Genomic DNA, 24,323 nt, shown 5'->3' on the forward strand with positions numbered 1-24,323 from the left:
TGTACAGCAAAATGAAATATTGACTCCGCCTGTTATTAATTGGAGCAATGATATTTGTACATTTATTTAATGACAACTTTGGTGAATTGGTTAGAAAAATTGAAGAGAGAAAAACGAAGAGAGAATAATAACATTATGAGAGAAAAAGTTGTTAAAAAGTTGTAATAAAATGGTTGTATAAATATTATTTCTTTAATTGACATTAAATTGGAATAACAATTTAACAACAAAAAAAGATCCGATCTTTCTATATCTGATATTTCTATTAGTAAATTTAAAATGGAATGACTATTTCATAAGCTTTGAAACCGTTGGCAAAGTTTATAAAAATCTGATCTTTCTATTTTTTTTTTTGGTTACAAAATCTGATCTTTCTATTGAAACCGTGTAAATGCCACACTAAAATATTCAATGCATTTTATAAACAGTAACTTTAGAATTTGCATGGTCAACGAAATCATTTTTCATGCTCAATGATGCTCTGCCATTCACAAAATAATTTGTGCCACTCAATCATTCTTATCAAAATTCTTTCTTTTCTAAATTTCTAAAGGCTTAATACATCGTTTGGTTCCTTAACTTATTTTTGGTTTTCAATTTGATCCCTTAACTATAAAGTGTCTCAATTTGGTCCCATAAATCTTCTTCCATTTACCATTTTGGTCATGTCTGTTTGTTTTCGACCATTTTGGTCAGTGTCTAATATTTTTGATATGTTTTCGACCATTCGATTGTAGGTCCATTGTATACCACACTAAACCACCAGCATCTAATTTTTTTTCCCTTTTTTTATCTTCTTCTTTCCACCACTTCTCCATACAATATACAAAATGAAATCAGTCTTGAAATGTTTTCAAACAATCCCTAATCATGAACACAACCAACAAATGAGATCAATCTTGAAATGAGGAAGTTAAAAATGACGATTTTGACATTAAAAAAAAAGTTGCAAACATGAACAAAAGTGGGTTGATGAACATAAATTCTCAGTTGGCCATGAGATTTGAGAGTGATGCTGCGTTTGTGGAAGAAGATGGATCAGAGATGAGGTGCGCTGGTCGGTGAGGAGGGAACTCCGTGGACAACTATGAGAGAGAAGTACAAATTTATACATCCAATGGAGATTGTTTTTGTACTGCAGTGACCATGTGAAATGTCAATTGCAGTCAGGGGCGGATCCAGACAGTTGATATTGGTGTGGCAAAATTTGCAAAGTAACTATATATATTAACAAAGTAAAGCTTTAACAACTTAAAAACTATAGCAAAGTGGTTTGGGTGAGAGCATTTTACCATGGTGTTGCAGGTTCGATTCTCCTCAACACCATTTTTAATATTAATAATTTCAAAAAAAAAATCAAAAATTGCAACTCGCCGAGAGTTGAACACAAGATCTGCAAGCCAACCATCAAATGTATATCGCTAGACTAACAAAGAAACTTTGATGCATTGATGACTTATGTTATATATATACTTAGCGTATATTTGGTGTGGCAACTGCCACACCATGTTTCATAGTAGCTCCGCCCCTGATTGCAGTGAATCTGAATCCAAATTCAACCCTTTTTCTCTTTGACCCTCTTCTACCCTTTTTCTCTTTGAATTTAGATTCAGACTCCAAAGAAAGAACTTGAGTAGGAACTCGGATTTAAACTCAGATTCAATTGGTGAAAATGAGGGAAGAAAATTAGTTAGTGTGGTTTTGTTGCTGTGGTGGTTCTGTTGATGGTAAAAATGTGATGTTTAGGATTGGAAAGTTTATGGAGCTTGGGCAATTACTATGAGTGGATGGAGCTTCATGAACATAGGGAACAAATAAGTTGGGTAGCAGAAGGCAATGATCTTTTTAGCAAGAGGAAGAAAAAGATCCAATAGGATTTTGACCGTTCAAGAGAGAAAAAAAAAAAATTATGTTTTTTGTTTTCTAGATTTCTCTAAGTTTTTTTTGTTTTTGTTTCCCTGGGTTAATTGAAAATTGATGAGGATGAGAGAAGAAGAAGATGAAAGAAGAACATAGGGAAGAAGATGGAGGAAAAAATTAGGTGTTTGTGGTTCATTATAAGGTACAATAGATCTCTTCATGATCCAACGATCCACATTTAACAAAAAAAGATCAAACGGTTAAAACTATGTGATTTAATAAGGTCTATGGTGGACTACCTATAAAGTTGGTTCACCTTAGACATTTAAGGTTAAAAACAAACGGAGAGGACCAAAATGGTAAACGGAAGAAGATTTATGGGACCAAATTGAGACACTTTATAGTTAAGGGACCAAATTGAAAATCAAAAATTACTTAAGGGACCAAACGATGTATTAAGCCATTTCTAAATGGGTCCTAACTATTACTCTCTTATTAACATTACCGACAATAAGAGTAAAGTGGTGCTTTTTTGCCAGAATCGTTAGACTATGGTCAACTACTGATTCAAATAGCTCTGAAAATTCAACTACAATCCATTTGATTTTATGGTTAATAATGTTTTACCCCCCCTGTAATATATGACACTTTTGGTTTTGCCTCCTGTAAAATATTTTTTTTTAGATTCGATCTTGTAAAATAAAGATTCTTCAAATTTGTCCCCTAAACCATGTGACTCACCAGAATCTCCTACGTGACATTGAGGTGGATTTTTGTTTTAAATTTGATTTTTTTGTTAGCCATGTGTATTAAAGATTATCCACATCTGATTTCATTAAAAAAATATGAAAATTAGATGTGTTTTAGTCAAATTTGAGGGACGAGTGTTAAATTCAATGTTAACATACTGTGTATAATGGATGATAAAATATTGTTGATTTTAATAATAAAATATAATGGATGATATATGTAAGAATCAAAGGGCCTTTCTCCCAATAATGTTATAAAGAGATTAATATTTTGTGTATAAGCCATTACCAAGGTTTAACACTCTGTTTGATTGGAGAGAATTAGAGAAGAGAGAGTTAGTGAAGAGAGAAATAGAGAAGAAGTATCATACTTCTCTTGTTTGGATGGCAAAGAACTTGTGAAGAGAGAATAAAAATAGGTGGGCCCTACCACCTTTTTACTTCTCTTCGATTGTGAGAAGAAACGTGAGAGAACTGAAGTGGAGATGACTAATTTACTATTATGCCATTGCAATTTCACGTCCTTATGCCAAGTTAGAATTTACAACATTTACTTTTTTTTTCTTTTATAAAATTTTGCAACTATACCAATACCATGCATATTATAATGGGGTTTGGGTAGCTGCTAACTAACAGCAACTGTAAACCCAAAAGCTGGGTTTTTGGTTTTTTGAATAATTCAAAAACTGGGTTTGAAAGAAAAATATATAATTACGTCACATTAAATTAAACTAAATTAACTAAGTTCTTGTAAAAAAACTAAGTTTGGTAAAAATTAAACTAAAATGTATTAGTAATTTAATGAATTAAAATAATTTAATTATATCAAACTAATAAATTAATTTAATTTTTATAAAAAACAAATTAGTCAATCATAAATTATATGTTGTTTTTACTCAAGGACATTTTTGTCTTTTCAAAATATACCAGCATCTCTTTCTCTTCTATTTCTCTCTTCTTTCTCTTATACCAAACAACCCCTCAAATCTACTCTATTTCTCATCTATCTCTCTCTTCTCTTATTCTCTCTCACCTACTTCTCTCTTCTTATTTTCTTCTCACAACCAAACACACCCTAAACGACTCAATCAATATTCATGTAGTACATGTTTGACAATATTTTGCTTAAAATAATATAATTACGTGATAAAAATATGACATTGAAAACCAAATGGTCTTGCTAAATTAGTTTTGTTTTTAAATTTCCTAATCAAACTATTTTAATTTGTTCTTTATCAGCTACAGTTGTCCCTCAATTTCAGTTGATCAAAACCTCAATTGACTTCCTAATTTTTTTCTCCTATATCCAATAAGTAAATCATGTATACCTACTTAATTCTTTTTTTTGCCACACTATGTATAATAATAATCAGGGGTGTGATTATGGTTTCAGAGACAGAATCCTGACCATACAAAATGTATATGACTAAAAATAGTTAAATGATAGTTGATGAAAGATTTGAAGCAAGAAGAGATGTCGCGTCATTTTTCGGAGATCAAAACTATTTGATTAGCTTTTGACTCATTTTTTATTTTACAACTGAACATTTAATTTTTTAGAAAAAGGGGAAAAAAGTTCAAACTACCCCATTGAAAAGAATTTGGGTTCGGGGGTTAGTTACAAAAAGGGAAGGTATTAGCACCCTTTATGTCTGTAGTACTCTACGGGAACCTCTTGATTTTATTTAATTAATGTGCTATAACTTGTTTTTTTTTTTAAAAGAAGGAATTAAAGTGGAAAAATAAAGACCTAATTATCTACATTTTTATGATGTGGAAGGACAAGTGTCCTTTGCCTACGTACCCGTGAGGGATCAAAACCTCGTAGTTCGGGGTAGAAATTGACGTTTGATTGGTTGTGATTTTTATTAGTTTTGAAAAAGGTTTTAAAAGAAAAGCCAAGCGGCAAATAAGATTTGGTTTGTATTTTTTAATTTAAAAGAAAATGGACGATTAAATTGATTGAAAGTTTGATTAAGAAAAAAAAAAAAAGATCACTTGATTTTGGAATCAAAGTTTATTATGAAAATATTTTTGTGATTTTGATTATTTGCATGTTTTTTTTTGTTTTTGGAATAATAAATGAAAATTAAACTAACGGAGCAATAAAAATAAAAGCGCGTGGATTTTTGTAGTTACGTTGGATCACCACAAAATCTCTACTCTAATTTTTTTTTTTGCATATTTGGGTATATATAAGGCCGTAAAGAGATAAAAGGACACACACACGCACACTTTTTCTCATTTATATTTACATTGTACCTAAATACATTCTAATTGCTGGAAAATAAATAACAATAATTAAAATGCTAAATAGAAATAAAATAAAATGAAAAAATACTGAAAATAAATAAAATGCAAGAAAATAAAAGAAAGGAACAACCGAAGGGACAAAAATTACTGAAGGGACAAAATTTCAAAGGGACTTTCCGAAGGGACAGAAAAAGAGGGAGAAGAAAAGAATAGCTCGTCAACACAAGCTAAATAGGGAGAAGAGAGAAAAAAGTCTTTGACAACTCAAGAGAACTTTTGGTGTGTGAAATTGTGTGGAATGAGGGCCCTATTTATAGGTGAGGAGGTTGATGAAAAATGGAAAATTGGTTTAATGGAAATGATGGACAATTATGGTGAATTTTGAAAAAGAAATGTTAAAGTTGAGACTTGACTTGAAATTTTTTTTAGATCTTGGATATTTTATTTTTGGACCTATTGACACTAATTAATTAAAAAGAAATAAAATAAAATAAAATAAATCTAATACGAAATAAAATAAAAACAAATTATGTAAAGTAAAATAAAATTAAAAGATGGAAAATAAAAGGTAAGATAAAACTAAAAGACTAATAAAAAAAATAATAAAAAAAGTGAGAAGGAGGGTCGGAATCGGTACAAAGATGAGGTATTTTAAAATACCTTTCTGCCGAATTTTTCTCTGAAAAGCCAGAGAATATTATAGGTCAAAGGGTGTATGAATCTAGGTTCTTAGGTAAAAAATTGGGGTATGACAAGAGATTTTCGAAAAGGTTGATGCAGGCAAGTTGAACTTATTTCGAATTTTTTGTATATTAATTTATTTCACTATCCGTTTTTTTTTTCTTTATATATTTCCTGTGTTTGTAATTCATGTTTCATTTTGCATTTATTTCAGGTATGTACACAGTTGAGTTTCAAAAGAGAAGGCTTCCCCATGCTCATATCTCAGTATGGTTAAGTGGTTCATCCAAGTTGATAACCGGGAAAGACATTGACCGGATAATTTCTACGGAGTTGCCTGATCCAAAGTTGTATCCAAAGATGGCTGAAGCCGTAAAAAAACTACACGATTCATGGTCCATGCGGAATTGCCAACCTAAATTCTCCTTGCATGAACAACAAGAAGAAATGTATTAAATATTTCCCAAAAACCTTTCGAGGACTTACCACTATTGATGACGACGGTTATCCACAATACACCTGTCGAGATTCTGGTATTACGATACAAAAAATGGGAACAACCTTGGATAACAGGTATGTTGTTCCATACAATCCTCATCTTTTGATGAGGTATGCAGGACATGTTAATGTTGAGTATTGTAATAAATCAAACTCAATTAAGTATTTATTTAAGTATGTCAACAAAGGTCCTGATCGAGCCACTCTTCAAATTACGAACAACAATGATGAGCCTGTTGATGAGATCAAGCAATACTACGACTGTAGATATGTGTCTACAGTGTGAAGCAGTGTGGAGACTTTTTAAATTTGATATACATCATTGATGGCCTCCGGTTCAAAAGCTGATGTTTCACCTTCTTAACGAGCAATTGGTTTATTGTGATGATAATGAAGATCTAGAATCAACTGTCAATCGTAACCTTCAAATTGAAACAATGTTCCTTGCATGGTTTGAGGCTAACAGGGTATATGTTGAAGGAAGGAATTTGACCTACTCTGAATATCCTACTAAGTTTGTTTATTCAAAGACGGAAAGAAAGTAGCATCCCAGAGATAAAGGTCAAAGTATTGGTAGACTCATATATGTTCCTCCAGGGGCTGGCCAAATTTATTACTTGCGAATGTTGCTAACTGTTTAGCGTGGTTGCCAAGGATATATATGAATGTGTGCGTAGAGTCAACAATGTAGTACTCGACACATATAAGGATGCATGTTACGCACTCGGACATCTAAATGACGATAAAGAGTTTATAGATGCAATCAAAGAAGCAAGTGATTTATTTTCTGGTCATCAACTTCGTAAACTTTTTGTGTCGTGGTTAAATATGAACACAATGACAGAACCATTTGATGTTTGGAATGCTACTTGGACATTGTTGGGAGATGGAATATTGCATGAGAGGAGGAGATAACTTAACATGCCAGGTTAGTTACCTAATTTTTAATTTTGTCTTCTGATAATATAGATTTTTCCCTATTATTACTAACAACGTTCTTTTTTGTCAATACATGGCTATACATGGCTAATAAAGTTCTTTTTTGAACAATATGCATTTGTTTGTTTTTTTGTTTTATGGATGAATATCATGTTCAATTAGATCTGAAACTTCGTGCATTGCACGGGTTAACACACTAGTATATGTAACATTCTGATGAACTCGTAAGCTGTGATACTATACTACAAGACGAGATATGTTACATACTAGAGCTACGTGGTACAACCAAATGAGATGATTGACTAGTACAACCATATAAGATGGTATAATCTATGCAAACTTAATTTCAGTTCAATCTTATTCTTCTCGTATGTAACATTCTGATGAACTCGTAAGCGTAATAGTCGTATGCTACAAGACAAGATATGTTACATACTAGTTATGTAGAACAACCAAATGAGATAATTGACTAATACAGCAATATAAGATAATTGAGTTGGACAAAGTGAACATCTTTGTCAGGTTTATGGCACCGATTAGAACTTCAGGATGAATTCGTGAATGTGTTTACTGATTTCTTCTGCTGCTTCTTGATTATTAAAGTGACCCACTCCTTTTTGTACAATCACTTCCTCTAAATTCGGTACATCTTCCTTCATTCCTCCTCCATGTATATATATACTCCTTCATGCCTAGCGAAGTGTACACCATATCTAGCTCACCTGTAATGAATTTCACTGGCACCAAGGTTTTCACTCCAGTCCATGGAGCTGTGAGCTCCAGAGTCTGCAAACAGAGCATTCAAGTCATTAGTACAAATATTCCCCAAAAGAAAATTTGATTATCCCAAGGAGACAAACAATCAGAGAGCTACAAGTCTATGTTTCTGTAGTAATTCAATCCTCCAGTGAAGCCTGTTTTGTCAAATTTAGAGACAAAGTAAGCAAGGTCGTCTTCTTCTGTAAGCCAAGAGGACAAGGTGTATGGGATATCCGGGTTGAATCCAGTTCCGTACTCGCCGTTGGGAAGCATTGGAGGACCAATTTCCCGTGTTGTGAGGATATTTTTCAGCACATAAGCGGTGCCAACTTCAACCATCTTAGCTTCCATTTTACCTGGTTCCTATGACACAAATCAAAAACAATATTTTCCAATCAATCATTAAAGTAAATCTCACTTAAATTTTTGTAAACAGAAAGTTCAAATTTGAAATATGATTATATAGAAGCTGGATAATAAAAGAACCTAAAATCTGCAGACATAGTAGTCATCTCCATACACATCACGCAAGTGATCTATGATCCTTTTGTCCGGGTTTCTATGGAGGAAGGGACTACTAAGACAAACATAGGCTTTGACTCTTTCAGGACGAAACAAACAGATACCAACCAGTTAAGGCACCCCAATCATGAGCAACAAAAAAGACTTGATCAACCCCAAGTGAGTCTATGAGAGCAACGATGTCACCAACTAAGTGGAAGATTGTGTAGCTTTTAAGTGTATGTTTGATTATGAGGTAACATAATCAAACATATGTTTCATATGCAACGACATTTTCAAAGGTCCGTTCGAATAAAAAACACTTACTCTTGGGGAAAAGCTTTTAAGTGTATGTTTGATTATGAGGTAACATAAATTGTGAGTAATTTATTAACAATTAATGAGCACTAGCACATGGAAAAATATGCAATTGATGCCCAATAACTAATTTTTAATCCATTCTGCAAATTATTACTAAAAGTTTAACAAGTCAGGCTTGAATGGTTTACTAAGGTTAGAGCCAAAGTCAAGGCTCAAAAAACGCGGCAGATCATATATTAAAGATGTCCTCACATTGACGGTAGAAGTTAAATCCACGACTTATGAGTCAATTTTTTATCAATTAAATCAATCTTCATTGACATTTGCAATTTCATTTTTGTGATTCATTTTCATTGGTTATGTTATTGTGTAAATTAATCTCAATTTTTTCCATATACAGTAGTATAGTTTTTATTTTATGGGTAATGTTATCCGGTGCTCCGGGGCACGGGTTAAGAAGCAATAAATTTATAGATTCTACTTATTTACCTTAATTAAAGTGAGAAATAATAAGTAACTAATTAAAATTAATAAAAACGGTAGTCAATACTCTTTGAAAGGATGTTATTTTGTTTTAAAGAGGATTTAATTACACATTTAATGATTTTGTATTTGATATTTTATTTGAATATGTCTTGTCTTAGTTTAATTATTTCAACAACTTTTAATTAAAAAAATGAAAGAAAACAATATGCTCTAAGTAAAATTCACGGGATGAAAAAAAAGCGGTGCAAAAAAAAATTCAGGGGAGAAAAACAATACTGTTGTGAGAAAAATTCACAAGAAATAAAATAATATTATATTTTTATTTCACACGATATAAATTGATCAATTCTTAAAATTATATAATAGTTGTGTCTTTTAAGAGAGTATTGAATACAATTTTAATTAATTGGTTTATTATTTTTCATATTAATTGAGATAAAATAAATGGAACTGAACAATTTATTGCTCTTTAACCAGTGCCCTCGGCACCCGTTAGCAGCACCTTTATTTTATTTTATTTTATTTTTATATTAGTTTTTTTTTTTTTTTTTTAAAGGAAATATTAGCTTCTTTGTAGTTGTCTTTTTTGTTTTCCATGTATAGACTGTGTATTCTTTTTCTGCATGCATAACCTTTTAGAGTGAGCCCAATAAATTTGATTGGTTTCTGAACTCCAGCCAGGTTGTTATTTTCCTCATTGATTCTTCAATTAAAGAATCAAAACGGATACTCTGACAAAATGCAATCATGCTTCTCCTCAACGACGGCGATGCCGATCCTCATCTTTTCACCACCGTAATCCGTTACGTTCAATCTTGCGACGATCACACAGTTCAGAAATCCCTCCTTCTCTACCTCGAAAACATTGATAAAACCGATTCAACTGGTAAACTTCTCCCTGAAATCATCCTCATTATACAACTCTCCTTAGCAATCTTCAATGCCCTAACGAATTCATTCGCAGTGTTACTCTTCGTTTTCTTTGCCGTATCAATGAATCTGAAATCCTTGAACCGTTAATCCCTTCGATTCTGTCAAATCTTGAACACGGTCATGCTTTAGTTCGTGGTAACGCCGTTTTGGCAGTTACGTCTGTTTATAACCTTTCTCAGGGGAAAGAGTTACTCGATAACGCGCCGGAGATTGTTGAGAAGTTTCTTGAATCTGAACAGGATTCGTCGTGTAAGCGTAATGCTTTTCTTATGCTGATTTCTTGTGCTCAGGATCGTGCAATCAAATATCTTTTTAGGAATATTGATAGGATTCTTGATTGGAGTGAACAGCTTCAAATGCTTGTTTTGGAATTGATTAAGAAAGTTTCTGTGAATAACAATAAGGGTGAAAAGGCAAAATATATCGCGATTGTTAAGTATTTGTTGAGTGCAAGTTCTAATGCTGTTGTTTATGAATGTGCTGGTGCACTTGTTTCACTTACTGCACCTACTGCAATTGAAGCTGCTGCTAGTGCTTATTGTAAGTTGTTGATTTCTCATAGTGATAACAATGTGAAACTTATTGTGCTTGATCGTCTTAACGAGCTTAAGAGGTATAATAGGGAGATTATGGTTGATATGGTTATGGATGTGCTTAGGGCACTTTTGACTCCTAATCATGGATGTGTTTAAGCACCTTGACTTGCAACTTTAAGTCAAAATCTCTTTCTCCCTCCCAAACTCTCATTGCTATTTTCTCACTTGATCACTTTTATTTTATTTGAGAGCTTTTTATACTATATAGTTTATTTTGTAATCTTTTGAGCTTCAAGTTATTTTATACTCCCTCCATTCCTTTTCTTTTGATGTTTTAACTCTTGACACAAATTTTAAGGAGTAATTAAAGTATATAAACATTTGTGTGTTTTTTACTTAAATGTTCTTATTTATCATTAAATTCACATGTGATAAACCAAAGGTCGCAACTACTTTAATAGTTTATTGTGTTTTCCAACAAAGGTAAACTTGAGAAAACAATAATAAATTCACTAAAACATCAAAAGTTTTGGAATATAGTTGAAGTTCTAAAACATCAAAAGAAAAGGAATGGAGGGAGTACTACATAGTTGAGTTGTAGTACTTATGCTTCAATTTGTTATATCTACACATTTGATGTATTATTTTATTGTTGTAATTTCTTTTGTATTGGGTGCGATCTCAAGGTTTTAAGAGAGGTGATATCTCTTAGTTTTAGAGACTATCCTACAAAGCATTGTTTTGTTTGGAGAGTGCTCATTATTTATAAAGGTTACTAGTTTATCCTGTTTAAAAGTTTGGTTAGTGAAAATCTTAAGGATAGCTCCCCTTGTGTTACCATTAAATTTTAAGTATGTGCTCTTAACATTATATTGTTTGATATATTGCCGACATCATTGCTCTTGTGATGGTAGATTGATGGTTGATATAATCCTATTTTTAAATTATTAAATTTTCAAGGTTATTATTTTGTCTTGATTGCAATGATGATTGATACCAACTTCGGTATGTGTTTTAACCTTGGTAAAATTGTAAGATGATACGTGAGAGAAACATGCAGATTGATTTAAGACTTAAATATGATTTTTGTCCATGTAATTTAAGTCCGTTTTGATTTTTGTCCCTGCAAAAAAAAAGTTTGAAAAATATCTCTGTAAAATTTTTTTGATTGAAAAAGGTCCCTAGGCCCACATTTTTTATGATATGGCATGGGTTTTGCCACGTGGCAGTTGCTGACTGTGCAACTTCTGCCACGTGGCGCTGATGTGGCAGTCCACGTAATTAAAAATTAAAATTATTTTTAAATTAAAAAAATATGAAAATAAATTCAAAAATCATTTAAAAAAATCGAAAAAAACTGTTAAAATTAAATTTTCGACCATTAATTTTTTTTAATTTGAAAATTATATTTTTTTCTACATATTTTAAAAAAAAATTAAAAAAATCATTTCATTTTTTTTCAGAAATTTCAGATTTTATAATTTAAAAAAAAAAATTGAAAATTATATGATAAAAATTATTTTAATTTTTTTTTATATTTTAAAATTTTAAAAATAATTTTTAGAATTTAAAAATTATTTTTAAAAATTTAATATTATGTGCTATGCCACGTGGCATAAGTTGCACAGTCAGCAACTACCACGTGGCAAAAACCATGCCGCTTCAACGTTTTAGTGGGGCCAGGGACCTTTTTCAAATAATTTTTTTTTTACAAGGATGTAATTCAAAGTTTTTTTTTACAGGGACAAAATTCAAAACCGATCCAAATTACAGAGACTAATATCATATTTAAGCCTTGATTTAATCCCCTAGGAGTAACCTAATGGTTTCTGTATAGGTTTTAACTTTCTAGGTTTATTTTCTATCCTGAGTAAATTATCCTAAGAAACATCTTGAATAAATTGATATTTTTGCTGTGTTGCCTACATATATTAATTAAGCAACAATAACAATAAATACGGTAAATTTATATGGGTTTGCTTCTAGTTTTTCACATATCTCTCTTTGGGTGTGAATGGAGAGATTGATCTCGGCGGTGTTTCCATTTCACTGAGTTAGGAGTCAAATACTGAATCTTGCATTAGTTTTTTTTCCTCTCTTTATTTATATAGGCTTAAACACACTTTCTACCCCTTAAGTTTGCAAAAGTTGCAATTTTAGCCCCCTATTAAAAAAAATGGTAAAAATGACCCCCCATGTCTACCCCCTTTTGCATACGTCAATTTTGACTAAGTCAACCATATGTGGCAGTGGCACGCCACCTGTGTATTTATTACAAAAAATTATTTTTTTATTCCACGCGTATAATTAACTAATTAAAAAAAACAAAAATTGGCAAAAAAAAAAAAAGGGCAGGCATGTGTGAGGATCATCATCTTCTTCATAAGGCATCAAACCCCAGAAGCTCATTTCATAATTAAAAACCAGAAGCTCTCCAAGCCCTTACAAATCAAACACTTAAATTCCTCTCTCTACTTCATCCTCTGTCAAACTCAAAATATATCACACCCTTATTCTCTCCCAATCCTTCTTTCCTCTTTAAATCCTTCCATTAAACTAGGCATCAGAAACTGCTGCAAACCCACAACCAAATCACAAATCATTGAAGCTGCACCCATTGGTTTAATTAAGGATTGAAAAATTAACGGGTTAATGGAAAGACACCGAATGAATTAAGATGAGGGGTTGAAGAAGAAGAGGAAATATCATGTGCACATAAAAGCCACAATCACAACGTAAACTCCCTCTTCACTCTCGGCATATTCATCGACCTCTCCTTCAACCTAAACGACCCCTTCAACACTCTCAACATAAACCCGTCCTGCATCCCCACCACCGACATCGCCGAAAACCTCGTCGTCGCAGTTCAATACTTGGGATGCTTGTTTCTAAGATTGGATTTGTTTTAGGGTGTGGGTTTCTTATGCTTGCTCTAGTGAAGTTATGCAGATTAAGATTGGGACTGTAGCTTGTGGGAGTCAACATGTTTTAGCTGTCGTTGTTCCGTTTTTTGTTTTTGTGTTTATGTTATTATTGTTGTTTATGATTTTACTCATTAGGTGTGGATGAAATCATTGTTGTTCAATTCAACCAGAGTGCTTTATTTGTGGTTGAAGATGATATTTTGGGTTTGTTTTAAGATAAGTTTGTGGATGTTGAAGATGATTTTATGGGCTTGCGTAGAAGATGAAGATTTATGAATTTTATGGGTTTTGTAATTTTTTTTTCATTTATTTAATTTTATAAATGATTAATTGATTATGTGGCATTTTTTATTTTATTAAATTAGTAATTACACACGTGGCATGCCACACAGTCAAGTGAGCTGCCACGCAGGCATTGACTTATTCAAAATTGACGTTTTTCAAAAAGGGTAAACATGGGGTCACTTTTGCTATTTTTTTTAATAGGGGACAAAAATTGTAACTTTTGCAAACTTAGAGGGCAAAATGTGAGTTTAAACCATTTATATATTATCTGTTATAACGTGTGATGCTGCTGTCTGGTTTATTGCCTATGTTGAATAGCTACAGGTATTAGCATCATATCCCACAAATTGTGGGCCACAATGTGGTATGCTGATATGTTTTTTTTTTTTTTTTTTTGTATGCACTGATGCTTATTTGGCAAGGTACATTAGTATATTACAATATCACATGTTTTTTATAAAATGAATATTTGTACACACAAAATATACTAGTTGGTAATTCTTAAAGTCACAAAATTTCAACCTGTAATGAAACAATTTGAAACAGATATCTGCATCCTGCAATAACATCATAAAGTTATTTTTTCAGACAAATTTGGGTTGAATAACTACACCGTAAGTTAAATTTATAAAGAAATCTTATATCTTAAATAAACAAATTTATTAAAAAGACTTATGTCCTAAATAAAACAAAAAATCAGAAAAGAATTACTCCCTCCGTTTCAAAATATAAACAAATTTTAGGTTTTAGATTCATTCAATTAATGATATATGTGGTCCATATTATGAACCACATGCATAATTAATCGAATGAATCTAAAAAGTAAAATTTGCTTATATTTTGAGACGGAGGGAATATAAAAAAGGATGGTAATAAGTAACAACTGAATGAAGGAGGCAAATCATACCTAGTCCTATAGGTATGCTTCTCTTACCGTTGCAATGACCCAATTTGGTCCTGTCGCGATGCAACTGGGAAATGCCATTCATGGCCTTGTTGGAATCAGAGATGCAATTCATCCAAAAATGACCGGTTCACAGATTAGAGCTATACTCATTACTCTACTGTAATTTTTGGAGTTTCCTGCTTAGAACCTTGGGTTATACTCGGTTTCCTGATTAGAATTGGGACAAACTCATATTGTAAATGTCATTCTATTAGATTAATATCTATAGTTTTAGTATTGGTATGATGCCGAAATTGGCCATCATCAAGAAACATAAATGTGATAGGGATATGCACTCAGAATACATATTTCCGCATTAACCTTATTTTATGTTATAGGTTGCTGTAAATACAGTATTACAAGATGAGAGGGAGATTCAAGTCTACAAATATGAAGTGCCTGACTCCACCGTGAGTTCCTTTAACTTGCATACACTTTATGAATGGTATTGTGTGTGTGCCTGTGCTTGAGTATCTAATGCCAGGATTCTGTCTTTTTGAAGGAAAAATGTTTTTCAATTTAAAAGCAGGCCTAAAAATGAAATATTACTAATTGTGGGAGTCATTAGTATTTCTGCATTTTAATGTTATACAATTTGGATTTCGTTGTCTATTGTTCAGTTCTGCATTGGAACGGCAAGTGTGGTTTCCTATCTGCAAACCTTTATGCTAAGAGTGTTTTTGGTGAAGATGCTTTGGCGAATTTGAGCATTGAAAAGCAAGCAGATGGTAAATTGAGTGGATACATCACAGTAAGAAGTAAAACTGAGGGAATTGCTCTGAGTCTTGGGGATAAAATAACTTTGAAACAGAACGGAACCACTCAATAGGCCTACAACTTGTGTAGCTTCGGGAATCGGGTGGCAGCTAATAAGCCTATAACTTCAAGCTTGGTTTTTTTATTTCTTCTAATTTTTGTGGCTTTTGCTATGAGTTTTGGCTTTTGGTGTTGTTTAATACTTGCTGCGGTTTTGTTTAAAGCACAACATTGTATTCTTTTTTTTATTATTACCAAAAGTGCAAAGCTTGTTTTCTCTCTATGTTCTTATTGAACTGACAAATAGGTGTATTTATTTGATTGATTTAACAATCATGAAGATAACTAGCATATTATAATTTGTAAAAAAAAACAAACTAGCATATTATAATTGTTTTTAGGAATATAATTGTCATTATTTTCTGAACCATAGGAATATAATTGTCATTATTTTAAGAACCATAGGAATATAATTATTTTACACGAGTACGATTTCGATTTATTGACCATGTGGGAACTAGGATTCAAATATTACTTGATATCAGTTTGATGAACTCAACAACTTTGGCCTTGGACTGTTTAAATATTACTTTGTAAGTCTCAGACATTTTCAAATTCCTAAAGACATTCACCTTGCAGTATGGAACCAAATACTATGCAACCTTTGTCTTAAACTTTGCTATTTTTCACTTCACAAATCTCCATAGCTTTCACCTTGTCTCTAATCCTAACAAGACCCCTTAATATCTGTTCTAAATTCAACAATCTTATAATTGATCTTCTCAAATTGTAATTTACCTCGAGATATTTCATAATTAATTTGACATTCTCTGCCTTTGGCACTTTCCAATTGCTTTGGTTCTGAGACCTTGATTGAACATAATCTTTGATATCAACCCCTTCAATAAAAATTTGTCACAAGCAACATATATCTATTCACCAATAATATCATAATCAATCAACATATATGTATTTTCAACAATATCACCATCAATTAAAATATATGCATTAATCAACATAAACTATATCATATAGTTCAACAACTCCATACAACTTCATACAATTTGTCACATATCTTCATATGTCACATATCTTCATATAATCATATCAAACTATCCACAAAAGATTTGCTAAGTATTTGATCTTAAAGATTATTTTCGACAAAGTTCGTCTCTCATATTACAACTTTAAAATAATTGAGACAATTGAACAAAAATCAAGTAAATAAACTCTAAGGCCTCGACTATGTATAAACTTAGATCACATATGAGTGTAGTTGAATATACATGTGCGTTTCACCAGCCGACTACGACAAAATCATCAAAATCACAAAGTTATGACAAGTTCGTGTCATTTTATCATTTTCCAAGTTATCCGACAAAACAAAACAAACAAGTTGGGAAACATCAACTAAGTATATACATAAATCACATATGAGTTCAGTAGTGTATACATCAACGTTTCATAGGCCAACTCACTTAAATTTCAAAGTTTTGCAAAGTTCGTATCGTTTTACTCATAATGCAAAACCAATTTATTTTCAAAGAAAAACCAAGTTAGATCCATTAAAACATAGGTTAAATACTCTTAAACCTCTTAATTAAACTCCTAAAACATAGGTTTGGTTTAACTTAGGAATAATTATGCTGAATTTTCATAAAGTTTTACTAAGACCCGCTTGGAGTATTTTCATCATACCTCCAAATGTAAAATTCATTTTCTAGTCAAACCAAAACTATTGGAAAGCTAACACAATTATCTAAAACTTTCATGTTTACACCAAAGGCCAATTTAAAACAAAAATGTGTGAAAAAGACACAAGAACGCGAAACAAGAAATGTTGTCAGAGAGCATTTCGCTTAAGCCCTTCGCTTAAGCGAACTACTTACAGTAGTTGTTCGCTTACAGCTCGCTTAAGCTAACAGTCATCAATTCTGCAGAATTTTTCACAGGTTTAAACCATTTTTCACCCCAAAGGGCTCTCAAGAACACATCAAACATGAAAACAAATGTCATTTAAACATGATTCACAAAACCAACAACAACAACTTAATTCACATCACAAACTCATGATTTATGAACACTCAAGCTATGAATCATCAACAACAATATCTCTTAACAACAACAACATCAATTAAACATGAATCTCATCACAAATCAACAACAACATAGCACAATTCAACAATTAGAGCACAATTAACAATATACACATTTCCACATATTATGAACATGCAATTTCATCAACAACAATTCAATTATCACCAATTTCATGTACTCTAACATATCATCATAACAAGAGCACGAATTTCAACAACTAAGAGTAAAATAATCACTTACTCAATTAAACACTTATGCATATAATTAGGGAAAAGATTACAACTAAGTGATTATGATTGAAATCTAACCCCATTATCTCAATAAGCAATAATCCTAGCAAAAGCTACAATTTAGCTCCTAGAATCTCTATCACCTCTTGGGTCTTCAAGCTTTTCTCCCTTCTAACCCTTTTTCTCTTCTCTTGAACTTTCTCTCTCTACCTCTCTGAAATTCTAATGAAATGAATGTAAATCTATTTTTCTCCAAAGTCTAAAACTTATATAGGCTCTTCTCAAATGAGCTTAACCCTAATGCCTTAGTGGGTTTAATTCACTCAAACTCTAATTATAACAACGATCACGTACCGGCTCACAACTAATTACTACACTAGTAACTTAGTAAAATAATAGTTCTCCCTTGAAACGCTAAAAATAATCATCACCATAATTTTACTAAATTACCCTCCCAACACAAAAACCCATAAAAATACACCCAATGATAAATATTCACACACAAGCACATATAAACACATGTTAAAACAACTAAAAATAATTATAGCGAAAATCAAAGTGTTACATGTACGATCCAATTTTTTAAGGCAAAAAGAGCCTAAAATACACACCAAGTCAAACACTTTTTTGTAATTGTCATATCTAAATTTCCTGACAATAATAATGCAGGTACGGAATCTTAATTGCTGGATGATGATCATACATCTTGTATTATGACTTTGTCAATTGACCCAAATTGGTTTTGTCAAATGATCATATATCTTAGAGCTGTTATACATAAATTACTTTAGGTGGTATACACCCATACACATTTGTGACATGTAACAAAAACATTGAAAGAAGAGATGAAAAGGGGTGACGATGTGATGTGAAATTACTAAAATACCCCATAACACATGAGATGTACATGAGAGGTGTATAAAAAAGGGTGTCTACCTATCTTTTTCCTATATCTTAATTGTTAGATGATTATCATACATCTCGTATTGTGACTTTATCCAAGTGATGAGATACAATTTGGTGACTATGCAAACATAACTTTTTTTGAACCAATAGGAAAGAGACACGAGCCACAACCCTCAACCAGAAATGGCCCACACGTATCATAATTTGAGGAAACTATTTTATTTCCGTGAGTTATCTTCAACGCATAGTTTTAGGATTTTAAACGTCTTTATATGATTTTGACCATGAGTAGAGATATGTAATTGATCGAGCAAGAAAAAGTTAAAGCCATAACAAAGGAATTTCATGTTCATTAGAACAACTGAACAAGGATTACAGTCTATGATATAACAAGGATTACAGTCTATGATATAAAATGAAAATGAGCAATGGATAAAATTTTCGTAATAGAAGAATCAGAGTACAAAGTATTAATACTTAAGCAACGAGCATGCAACGGTAACTTCAAATTGCCGCAAGAGAAAAACATAGATTGCAGCTAAATTATTTATTAAGAAAACGATTTAACTTAACTCCTGGTGAATAGTGGCTTGCGAATTGAGTTGATACGATCAGAATTTCTTGATAAAATCATAAATGTGATTGCTGATATCTTCAGCAGCTTCTTGGTTGTTAAAGTGAGCCACACCTTCCTGTATAACAACTTCCTCCAAATTTGGCACATCTTTCTTGAAACCACCACTCTCGATGTATTGCTTGGTACCAAAAGAAGTGTAAACTGCATCCAAATCACCTGTGATGAACTTCACTGGCACCTTAATTTTTGCTGCCGTCCATGCTGCAGTGAGCTCCCAATTTCTGTATACATGATACAGTGACATTAGTATATTCTATTAACAAAACAACATTCAGATATAGAACTTAAATTATACATGTTACTAGGTTAGTTCTATTAAGATTGTACAATTTTGAAAACTAGGCTTTTAAATTGCTACAATCAAGTGTTACAAATTTGAAATGTGATATCAAAATTGCAAGATTGTAATATCCGAAGGACTAAAACTGCAGTCTGCAGTTAAATTATTCGTTTTCATACAAGACCAAATAGAAATACAAGTGCAGGGCCAGCCCAAGTGCAAAACAATTCAAGTTAGGGTTTTAGGTCTTAACATTTTGAGTAACAAAAATAGTTCAATTTTTTGTTTAATTTAGTTATAAATATATAATATGGCAGATGTTTGTCCAATTTAGTTAGCCAAGAAGAGGGCTTCATATCCTGCTTGACCCAGGTTTGAACCTTCAACCGGACCTGTATAAGTGGTACGTGAATGATGCACAAGGGGCACCTAGTTAATTTGGAAAAATGATAGGACTTACAAGTTAAGATTTCTATAGTAGTTAAGGGCACCACTGAATCCTGTCTTTTCAAATTTAGAAGCATAGTAAGTGATATCTTCTTGTGAGAGCCAAGAAGGGAGAGCCTTTGTACCGGAAGCATGTGGATTAGGTATCACGCCTTCTTTTGGTAGGATTGGTGGCCCAGAATTCCTACTTGTAAGCATGTTCTTGATCAGCAGTTCTGGGCCACCTTTCGCAAATTCAGATTCCATTTTTCCTGGTTCCTGGCACATGGATTGATATTCAATTAGAGTAATGTTAATAACACACTCTTTAATGCACATTTTAACACATATTTTTTTATTGATTAAAATTATCTAAATTCCAAATCAAGTGATTGAGCTCAATGGTTAATGAGCTCCTCTAGAACGAATCGTTCAGGAGAAACAAAGTTCGATTTTTAGCACAAACAATTCTTTGCCCTAAAAACGGAGGGTTAAAACAACAATAATAATAATAATAATAATAATAATAATAATAATAATAATCTAAATTCCACAAATTTTCTAAAGTACACACATGGTTGAGTTATGTAGGATTAATATACTTATCATACTTCCTCCATTTTAAAATATAAGCAAATTTTACTTTTTAGGTTCATTCAATTAATGATGTATGTGGTTTATAATATGGACCACATACATCATTAATTGAATGAACCTAAAAAGTAAAATTTACTTATATTTTAAAACGGAAGTATAGTAATAGAATTAAAGCATCATATAACAATCAACAACTTTCTCAAAGTTTGTTCAATGTGCGTCTATTTTCAATTAGTACCATTTTCTTCAGTTAGGTTTCAATTTTCAAGTTAGACACGTTGCTTTGCACTAATTAAAATTCTGTATTCCATCGTCATTATTCTCTGAATCATGTTTTTATCCAGCCTATCATCTATTTCAAATAAATGGGGAAAGAGCCGTAAGGAAAACGAGAAATACTATTGTACTTAAATTGACCACCCAAAAATCAAAATCCCACGCAACAGACAAATTAAGAGGCATATTGTCGCAACACCATTTTAGGAAAATAAACACAAACCACGTTTTGAAACTAGAGAAATTTTGGAAAAACCAATACAAGTAGTTGGGTAGTTGCCACCTTTTTTTCATGGGTTTTATCCCACGGATTTTTTCCTTGGTGAAGTTTTTAATGAAGCACAATGTTTTTAACACTTGTCTCGGGTATTTACCCAATCCCAAGTTGTACTTTTTAAATTTCTTTAATAAACTGAGCAAGAGCAAAAGAGAAAATTAGTTATGAGATGCCAACTTAATTAAGATTTTATAACTTTCATTTGATTTTTTTTTGCACTCTTAGAGTCAATTTTATCTCCATTTCAAGAGGAATTTTTTTTAGGATAATGATAAATAGTACGGGAGGGTGAGCATGAAAATTAACGAAAGTAAATATTGCTTACCATTCAATCATGTATTCCGTAAATTGGTTGTTTTCAATACTTCTCATGTTATAATTGCCAAGCTTTTTATTAGCCATTATCCATGATTTCCGTTAAAGCATACTATATCAGTTTTTAATTTCATAAAAATTGGATAAAGCATACTATATCAGTTTTTTTTATTATCTTCCACCTAATTATCATTCATTTTTAGCTCTCCTAATTATCATTCATTTTTGTACTACTATCATTTTTATCTCTCTTAATTATGATTTATTGTTGTACTCCGTCTCATAATATTAGTCGTTTAAAGTTCATACACGATTATTAATTAAATGATTAATTGTGTTAATTTTAATAGTAAAGTTAGTAGCATTTACTAAAATACCCTTATTAATTGTAGTTAATTGAGTAGTTAAGTTGGATGAAATTCAATAAATAAGAGTATAATAGTGGAAAAAAAATAATAAATGTTGCATCGGTATTGTAAGTGGCAATTATTTTAAGAAAAAAAATGGTAAAGAGACAATAATTACGGTGAAAGTATCATTTTTATATTAAGGAGAATGCTAATCATTGCCCTTACATTGGATAAGGGGATAAAAATAGAAATATATCATTGAAAAATAGTGAAAATGATAAATTTAACTTTTTAAAAGTTAAAATATTGTTGAAACTAATGCAAATATGTTACTTTTGGCTTCGTTAACCATTGTCCTCCTTGTATTAATTATCATCTACCATGTATACAAGTTAAAATCATGTGTTTAATTAGGAACGTAGACAGATTCAAAGGGGAGTAATAATTCAAGCAGAAATTTGTGCAGAAACACATCTGTAACTGATTCGTAGCATATAAGAATAAGAATAAGAATATAAGAAAACGAACCTGGAATCTGCAGATATAGTAATCATCTCCAAACAAAGCTCGCATGCCATCAACTGGTTTCATTTTGGGGTTTCTGGGTAAATACGGCACACTCAAACAAACATAAGCTTTGATTTTTTCAGGGCGAAATAAACAAAGATACCAACCAATCATGGCACCCCAATCATGAGCTACAAGGAACACTTGGTCAACGCCGAGTGAGTCGATGAGAGCAACGATATCACCCACCAAGTGGAAGATTGTGTAGCTGCTTATTGAAGCGGGAGCATCGGTGTCGCCGTAGCCACGAAGATCTGGAGCAACAGCACGGTAACCGAGGGAGCCAAGAGCAGCAATCTGGTGGCGCCATGAATACCAGAGTTCAGGGAAGCCGTGAAGGAACAAAACAACTGGACCTTCTTTTCCTTTCTCTGCAATATGCATTTTGATGCCATTCACTTCCACCGTTCTGTGTTCTATTCCTTCCATCTCTCTCTTTTTGTGATGTGTATGAGTTTGTGATTGTGAAGTGAAGGCGATATTTAAATATAAGCGGAGACTTCTACTGTTCTACACCATCTCTTTAACGAAGAGGACCATTAATTAATTGTTATAAAATCCATAGTACTTTACTTTAGCAACATCGTGGTCATTAATTAATTACATTTTTAGAGAACAATTAATTAATTACTTAGAGTTTTATTATTAAATAATGGAGTATTTCATTTCTTGAGATCGGGATAATAAATTGACCAATAAAAAAAAGAATATTAATATGACAGATTCTCCATTTTTAAATGAAAGTTGGTTTACCTCCCATCAACAATGATTTCTACACCACCACTCACATGAGACTCGAGATTATAGTATGAATTAAGAGTAATTATAACAAGGATAGTGTTAACTTGTGTCTTTAATGGATATGTTAAGAAATTTAAAATAAGAAATTTTTTTTAAAATTTTGTGCATTTAAATGATTAAAAAGTTAATTCATACGTTTCAAAATACATGTTTAATTTTTACAATGTGCACTATTCGCTTGACTTACTTTGACCAAAATTTTTAACTAATGTATAAATACAAATATTAGCATGTAAGATGTTGTTTGATTTGTCTCGACAAATATTTTTAAAATATTAAATTTTTATAATTTTTGACTTTAGATAATTAAATATATTAACATGTAAGATGTTGTTTGATTTGTCTCGACAAATATTTTTTTTATATTTGAATCATTAACTTCTTCCCTTATATAAATGGTTTTAAAATTTTAAGGTTTGTTTTGAGAGTTTAGAAGGGATGATTCGTAAAAAAAAAGATAAACCGGAAGAAATATTGAGCTTTTAGAGGATTTTGTTTACTTCATTATTATATAAAATATATCTAGTTTGAGAAAAATAAAAAATCTATCAGATGGAGATTTTGGATAAATTCTTATCCTTTGTTTGCAAGCTCGAAAGGAATGGATAAAGAGAGATTTAAAAAGAAGAGAACAAAAAAAAAAAACAAGTGAAAGGATTGAGGATTTTGGGTGGGGAGAACTTCAAGGAGTTAAAAAATAGAAACATGGATAAAATTGCCAGGATTTGGCTTCGTTATCTTTTTCTACCAAGTCATTTTTTAACAGATTCTTGTTTCAATTGTTGAACAGCAATGCACCGACCCTTTCAATTCTAAACCCGTTTTTTGTTGTCTCAATCGTTTTGACTGATTCTCATTTGAATTGTTGAGCATTGGGAGAGAGTTTGATCCCAGCAAAAACAAGTCATAAACACATGGTAATAGTAAGGTAATAGTAGTCAACATATATTAATAAAGTCATGGAATTCAAAGGAAAGGGACACCACTCTCAGCCCTAAATATGACCCAAACACATGGTAATAATATTTGAGTAGTAAACTATTTTCTTTCCATGAATTTTCTTCAAAACATAATTTTAAGATTTTAAAGGTGAATCTAAACTGCGTGATGGTATTTTTATAAAATTTTGACCATTGA

The 24,323-nt window shown here is 31.8% G+C and overlaps 1 protein-coding gene and 2 pseudogenes across 1 annotated transcript; 1 reads left to right on the forward strand and 2 right to left on the reverse strand.

Annotated features, from left to right (window-relative positions):
- Positions 1-7,081: 7,081 nt before the first annotated feature.
- Positions 7,082-8,490, reverse strand: LOC11435127 (epoxide hydrolase A-like; annotated as a pseudogene).
- Positions 8,491-9,782: 1,292 nt separating this feature from the next.
- Positions 9,783-10,672, forward strand: LOC11432244 (coatomer subunit beta-1-like; annotated as a pseudogene).
- An 8,309-nt stretch (positions 10,673-18,981) lies between these two features.
- Positions 18,982-22,865, reverse strand: LOC11431752 (epoxide hydrolase A). Its single transcript, XM_003626192.4, has 3 exons — positions 22,347-22,865; positions 20,038-20,282; positions 18,982-19,518 (listed from the first exon to the last, which is right to left on the reverse strand). The coding sequence occupies exons 1-3, from the start codon at positions 22,812-22,814 to the stop codon at positions 19,272-19,274; spliced, it is 960 nt and encodes a 319-aa protein (XP_003626240.2). The 5' UTR covers positions 22,815-22,865; the 3' UTR covers positions 18,982-19,271.
- Positions 22,866-24,323: the final 1,458 nt, after the last annotated feature.

This window comes from Medicago truncatula, chromosome 7 (assembly GCF_003473485.1).
Source record: "Medicago truncatula cultivar Jemalong A17 chromosome 7, MtrunA17r5.0-ANR, whole genome shotgun sequence".
Taxonomy (NCBI): domain Eukaryota; kingdom Viridiplantae; phylum Streptophyta; class Magnoliopsida; order Fabales; family Fabaceae; genus Medicago; species Medicago truncatula.

Bases quoted from the DNA above. Each gene is read 5' to 3' on its own strand.
- LOC11431752 (XM_003626192.4), bottom strand. From the start codon at position 22,814: ATGGAAGGAATAGAACACAGAACGGTGGAAGTGAATGGCATCAAAATG. The intron at 20,283-22,346 runs GTTCGTTTTCTT...TCCATGTGCCAG, and splicing joins ACTATATCTGCAGATTCCAG to GAACCAGGAAAAATGGAATC. The intron at 19,519-20,037 runs GTAAGTCCTATC...TCATGTATACAG, and splicing joins TACTATAGAAATCTTAACTT to AAATTGGGAGCTCACTGCAG.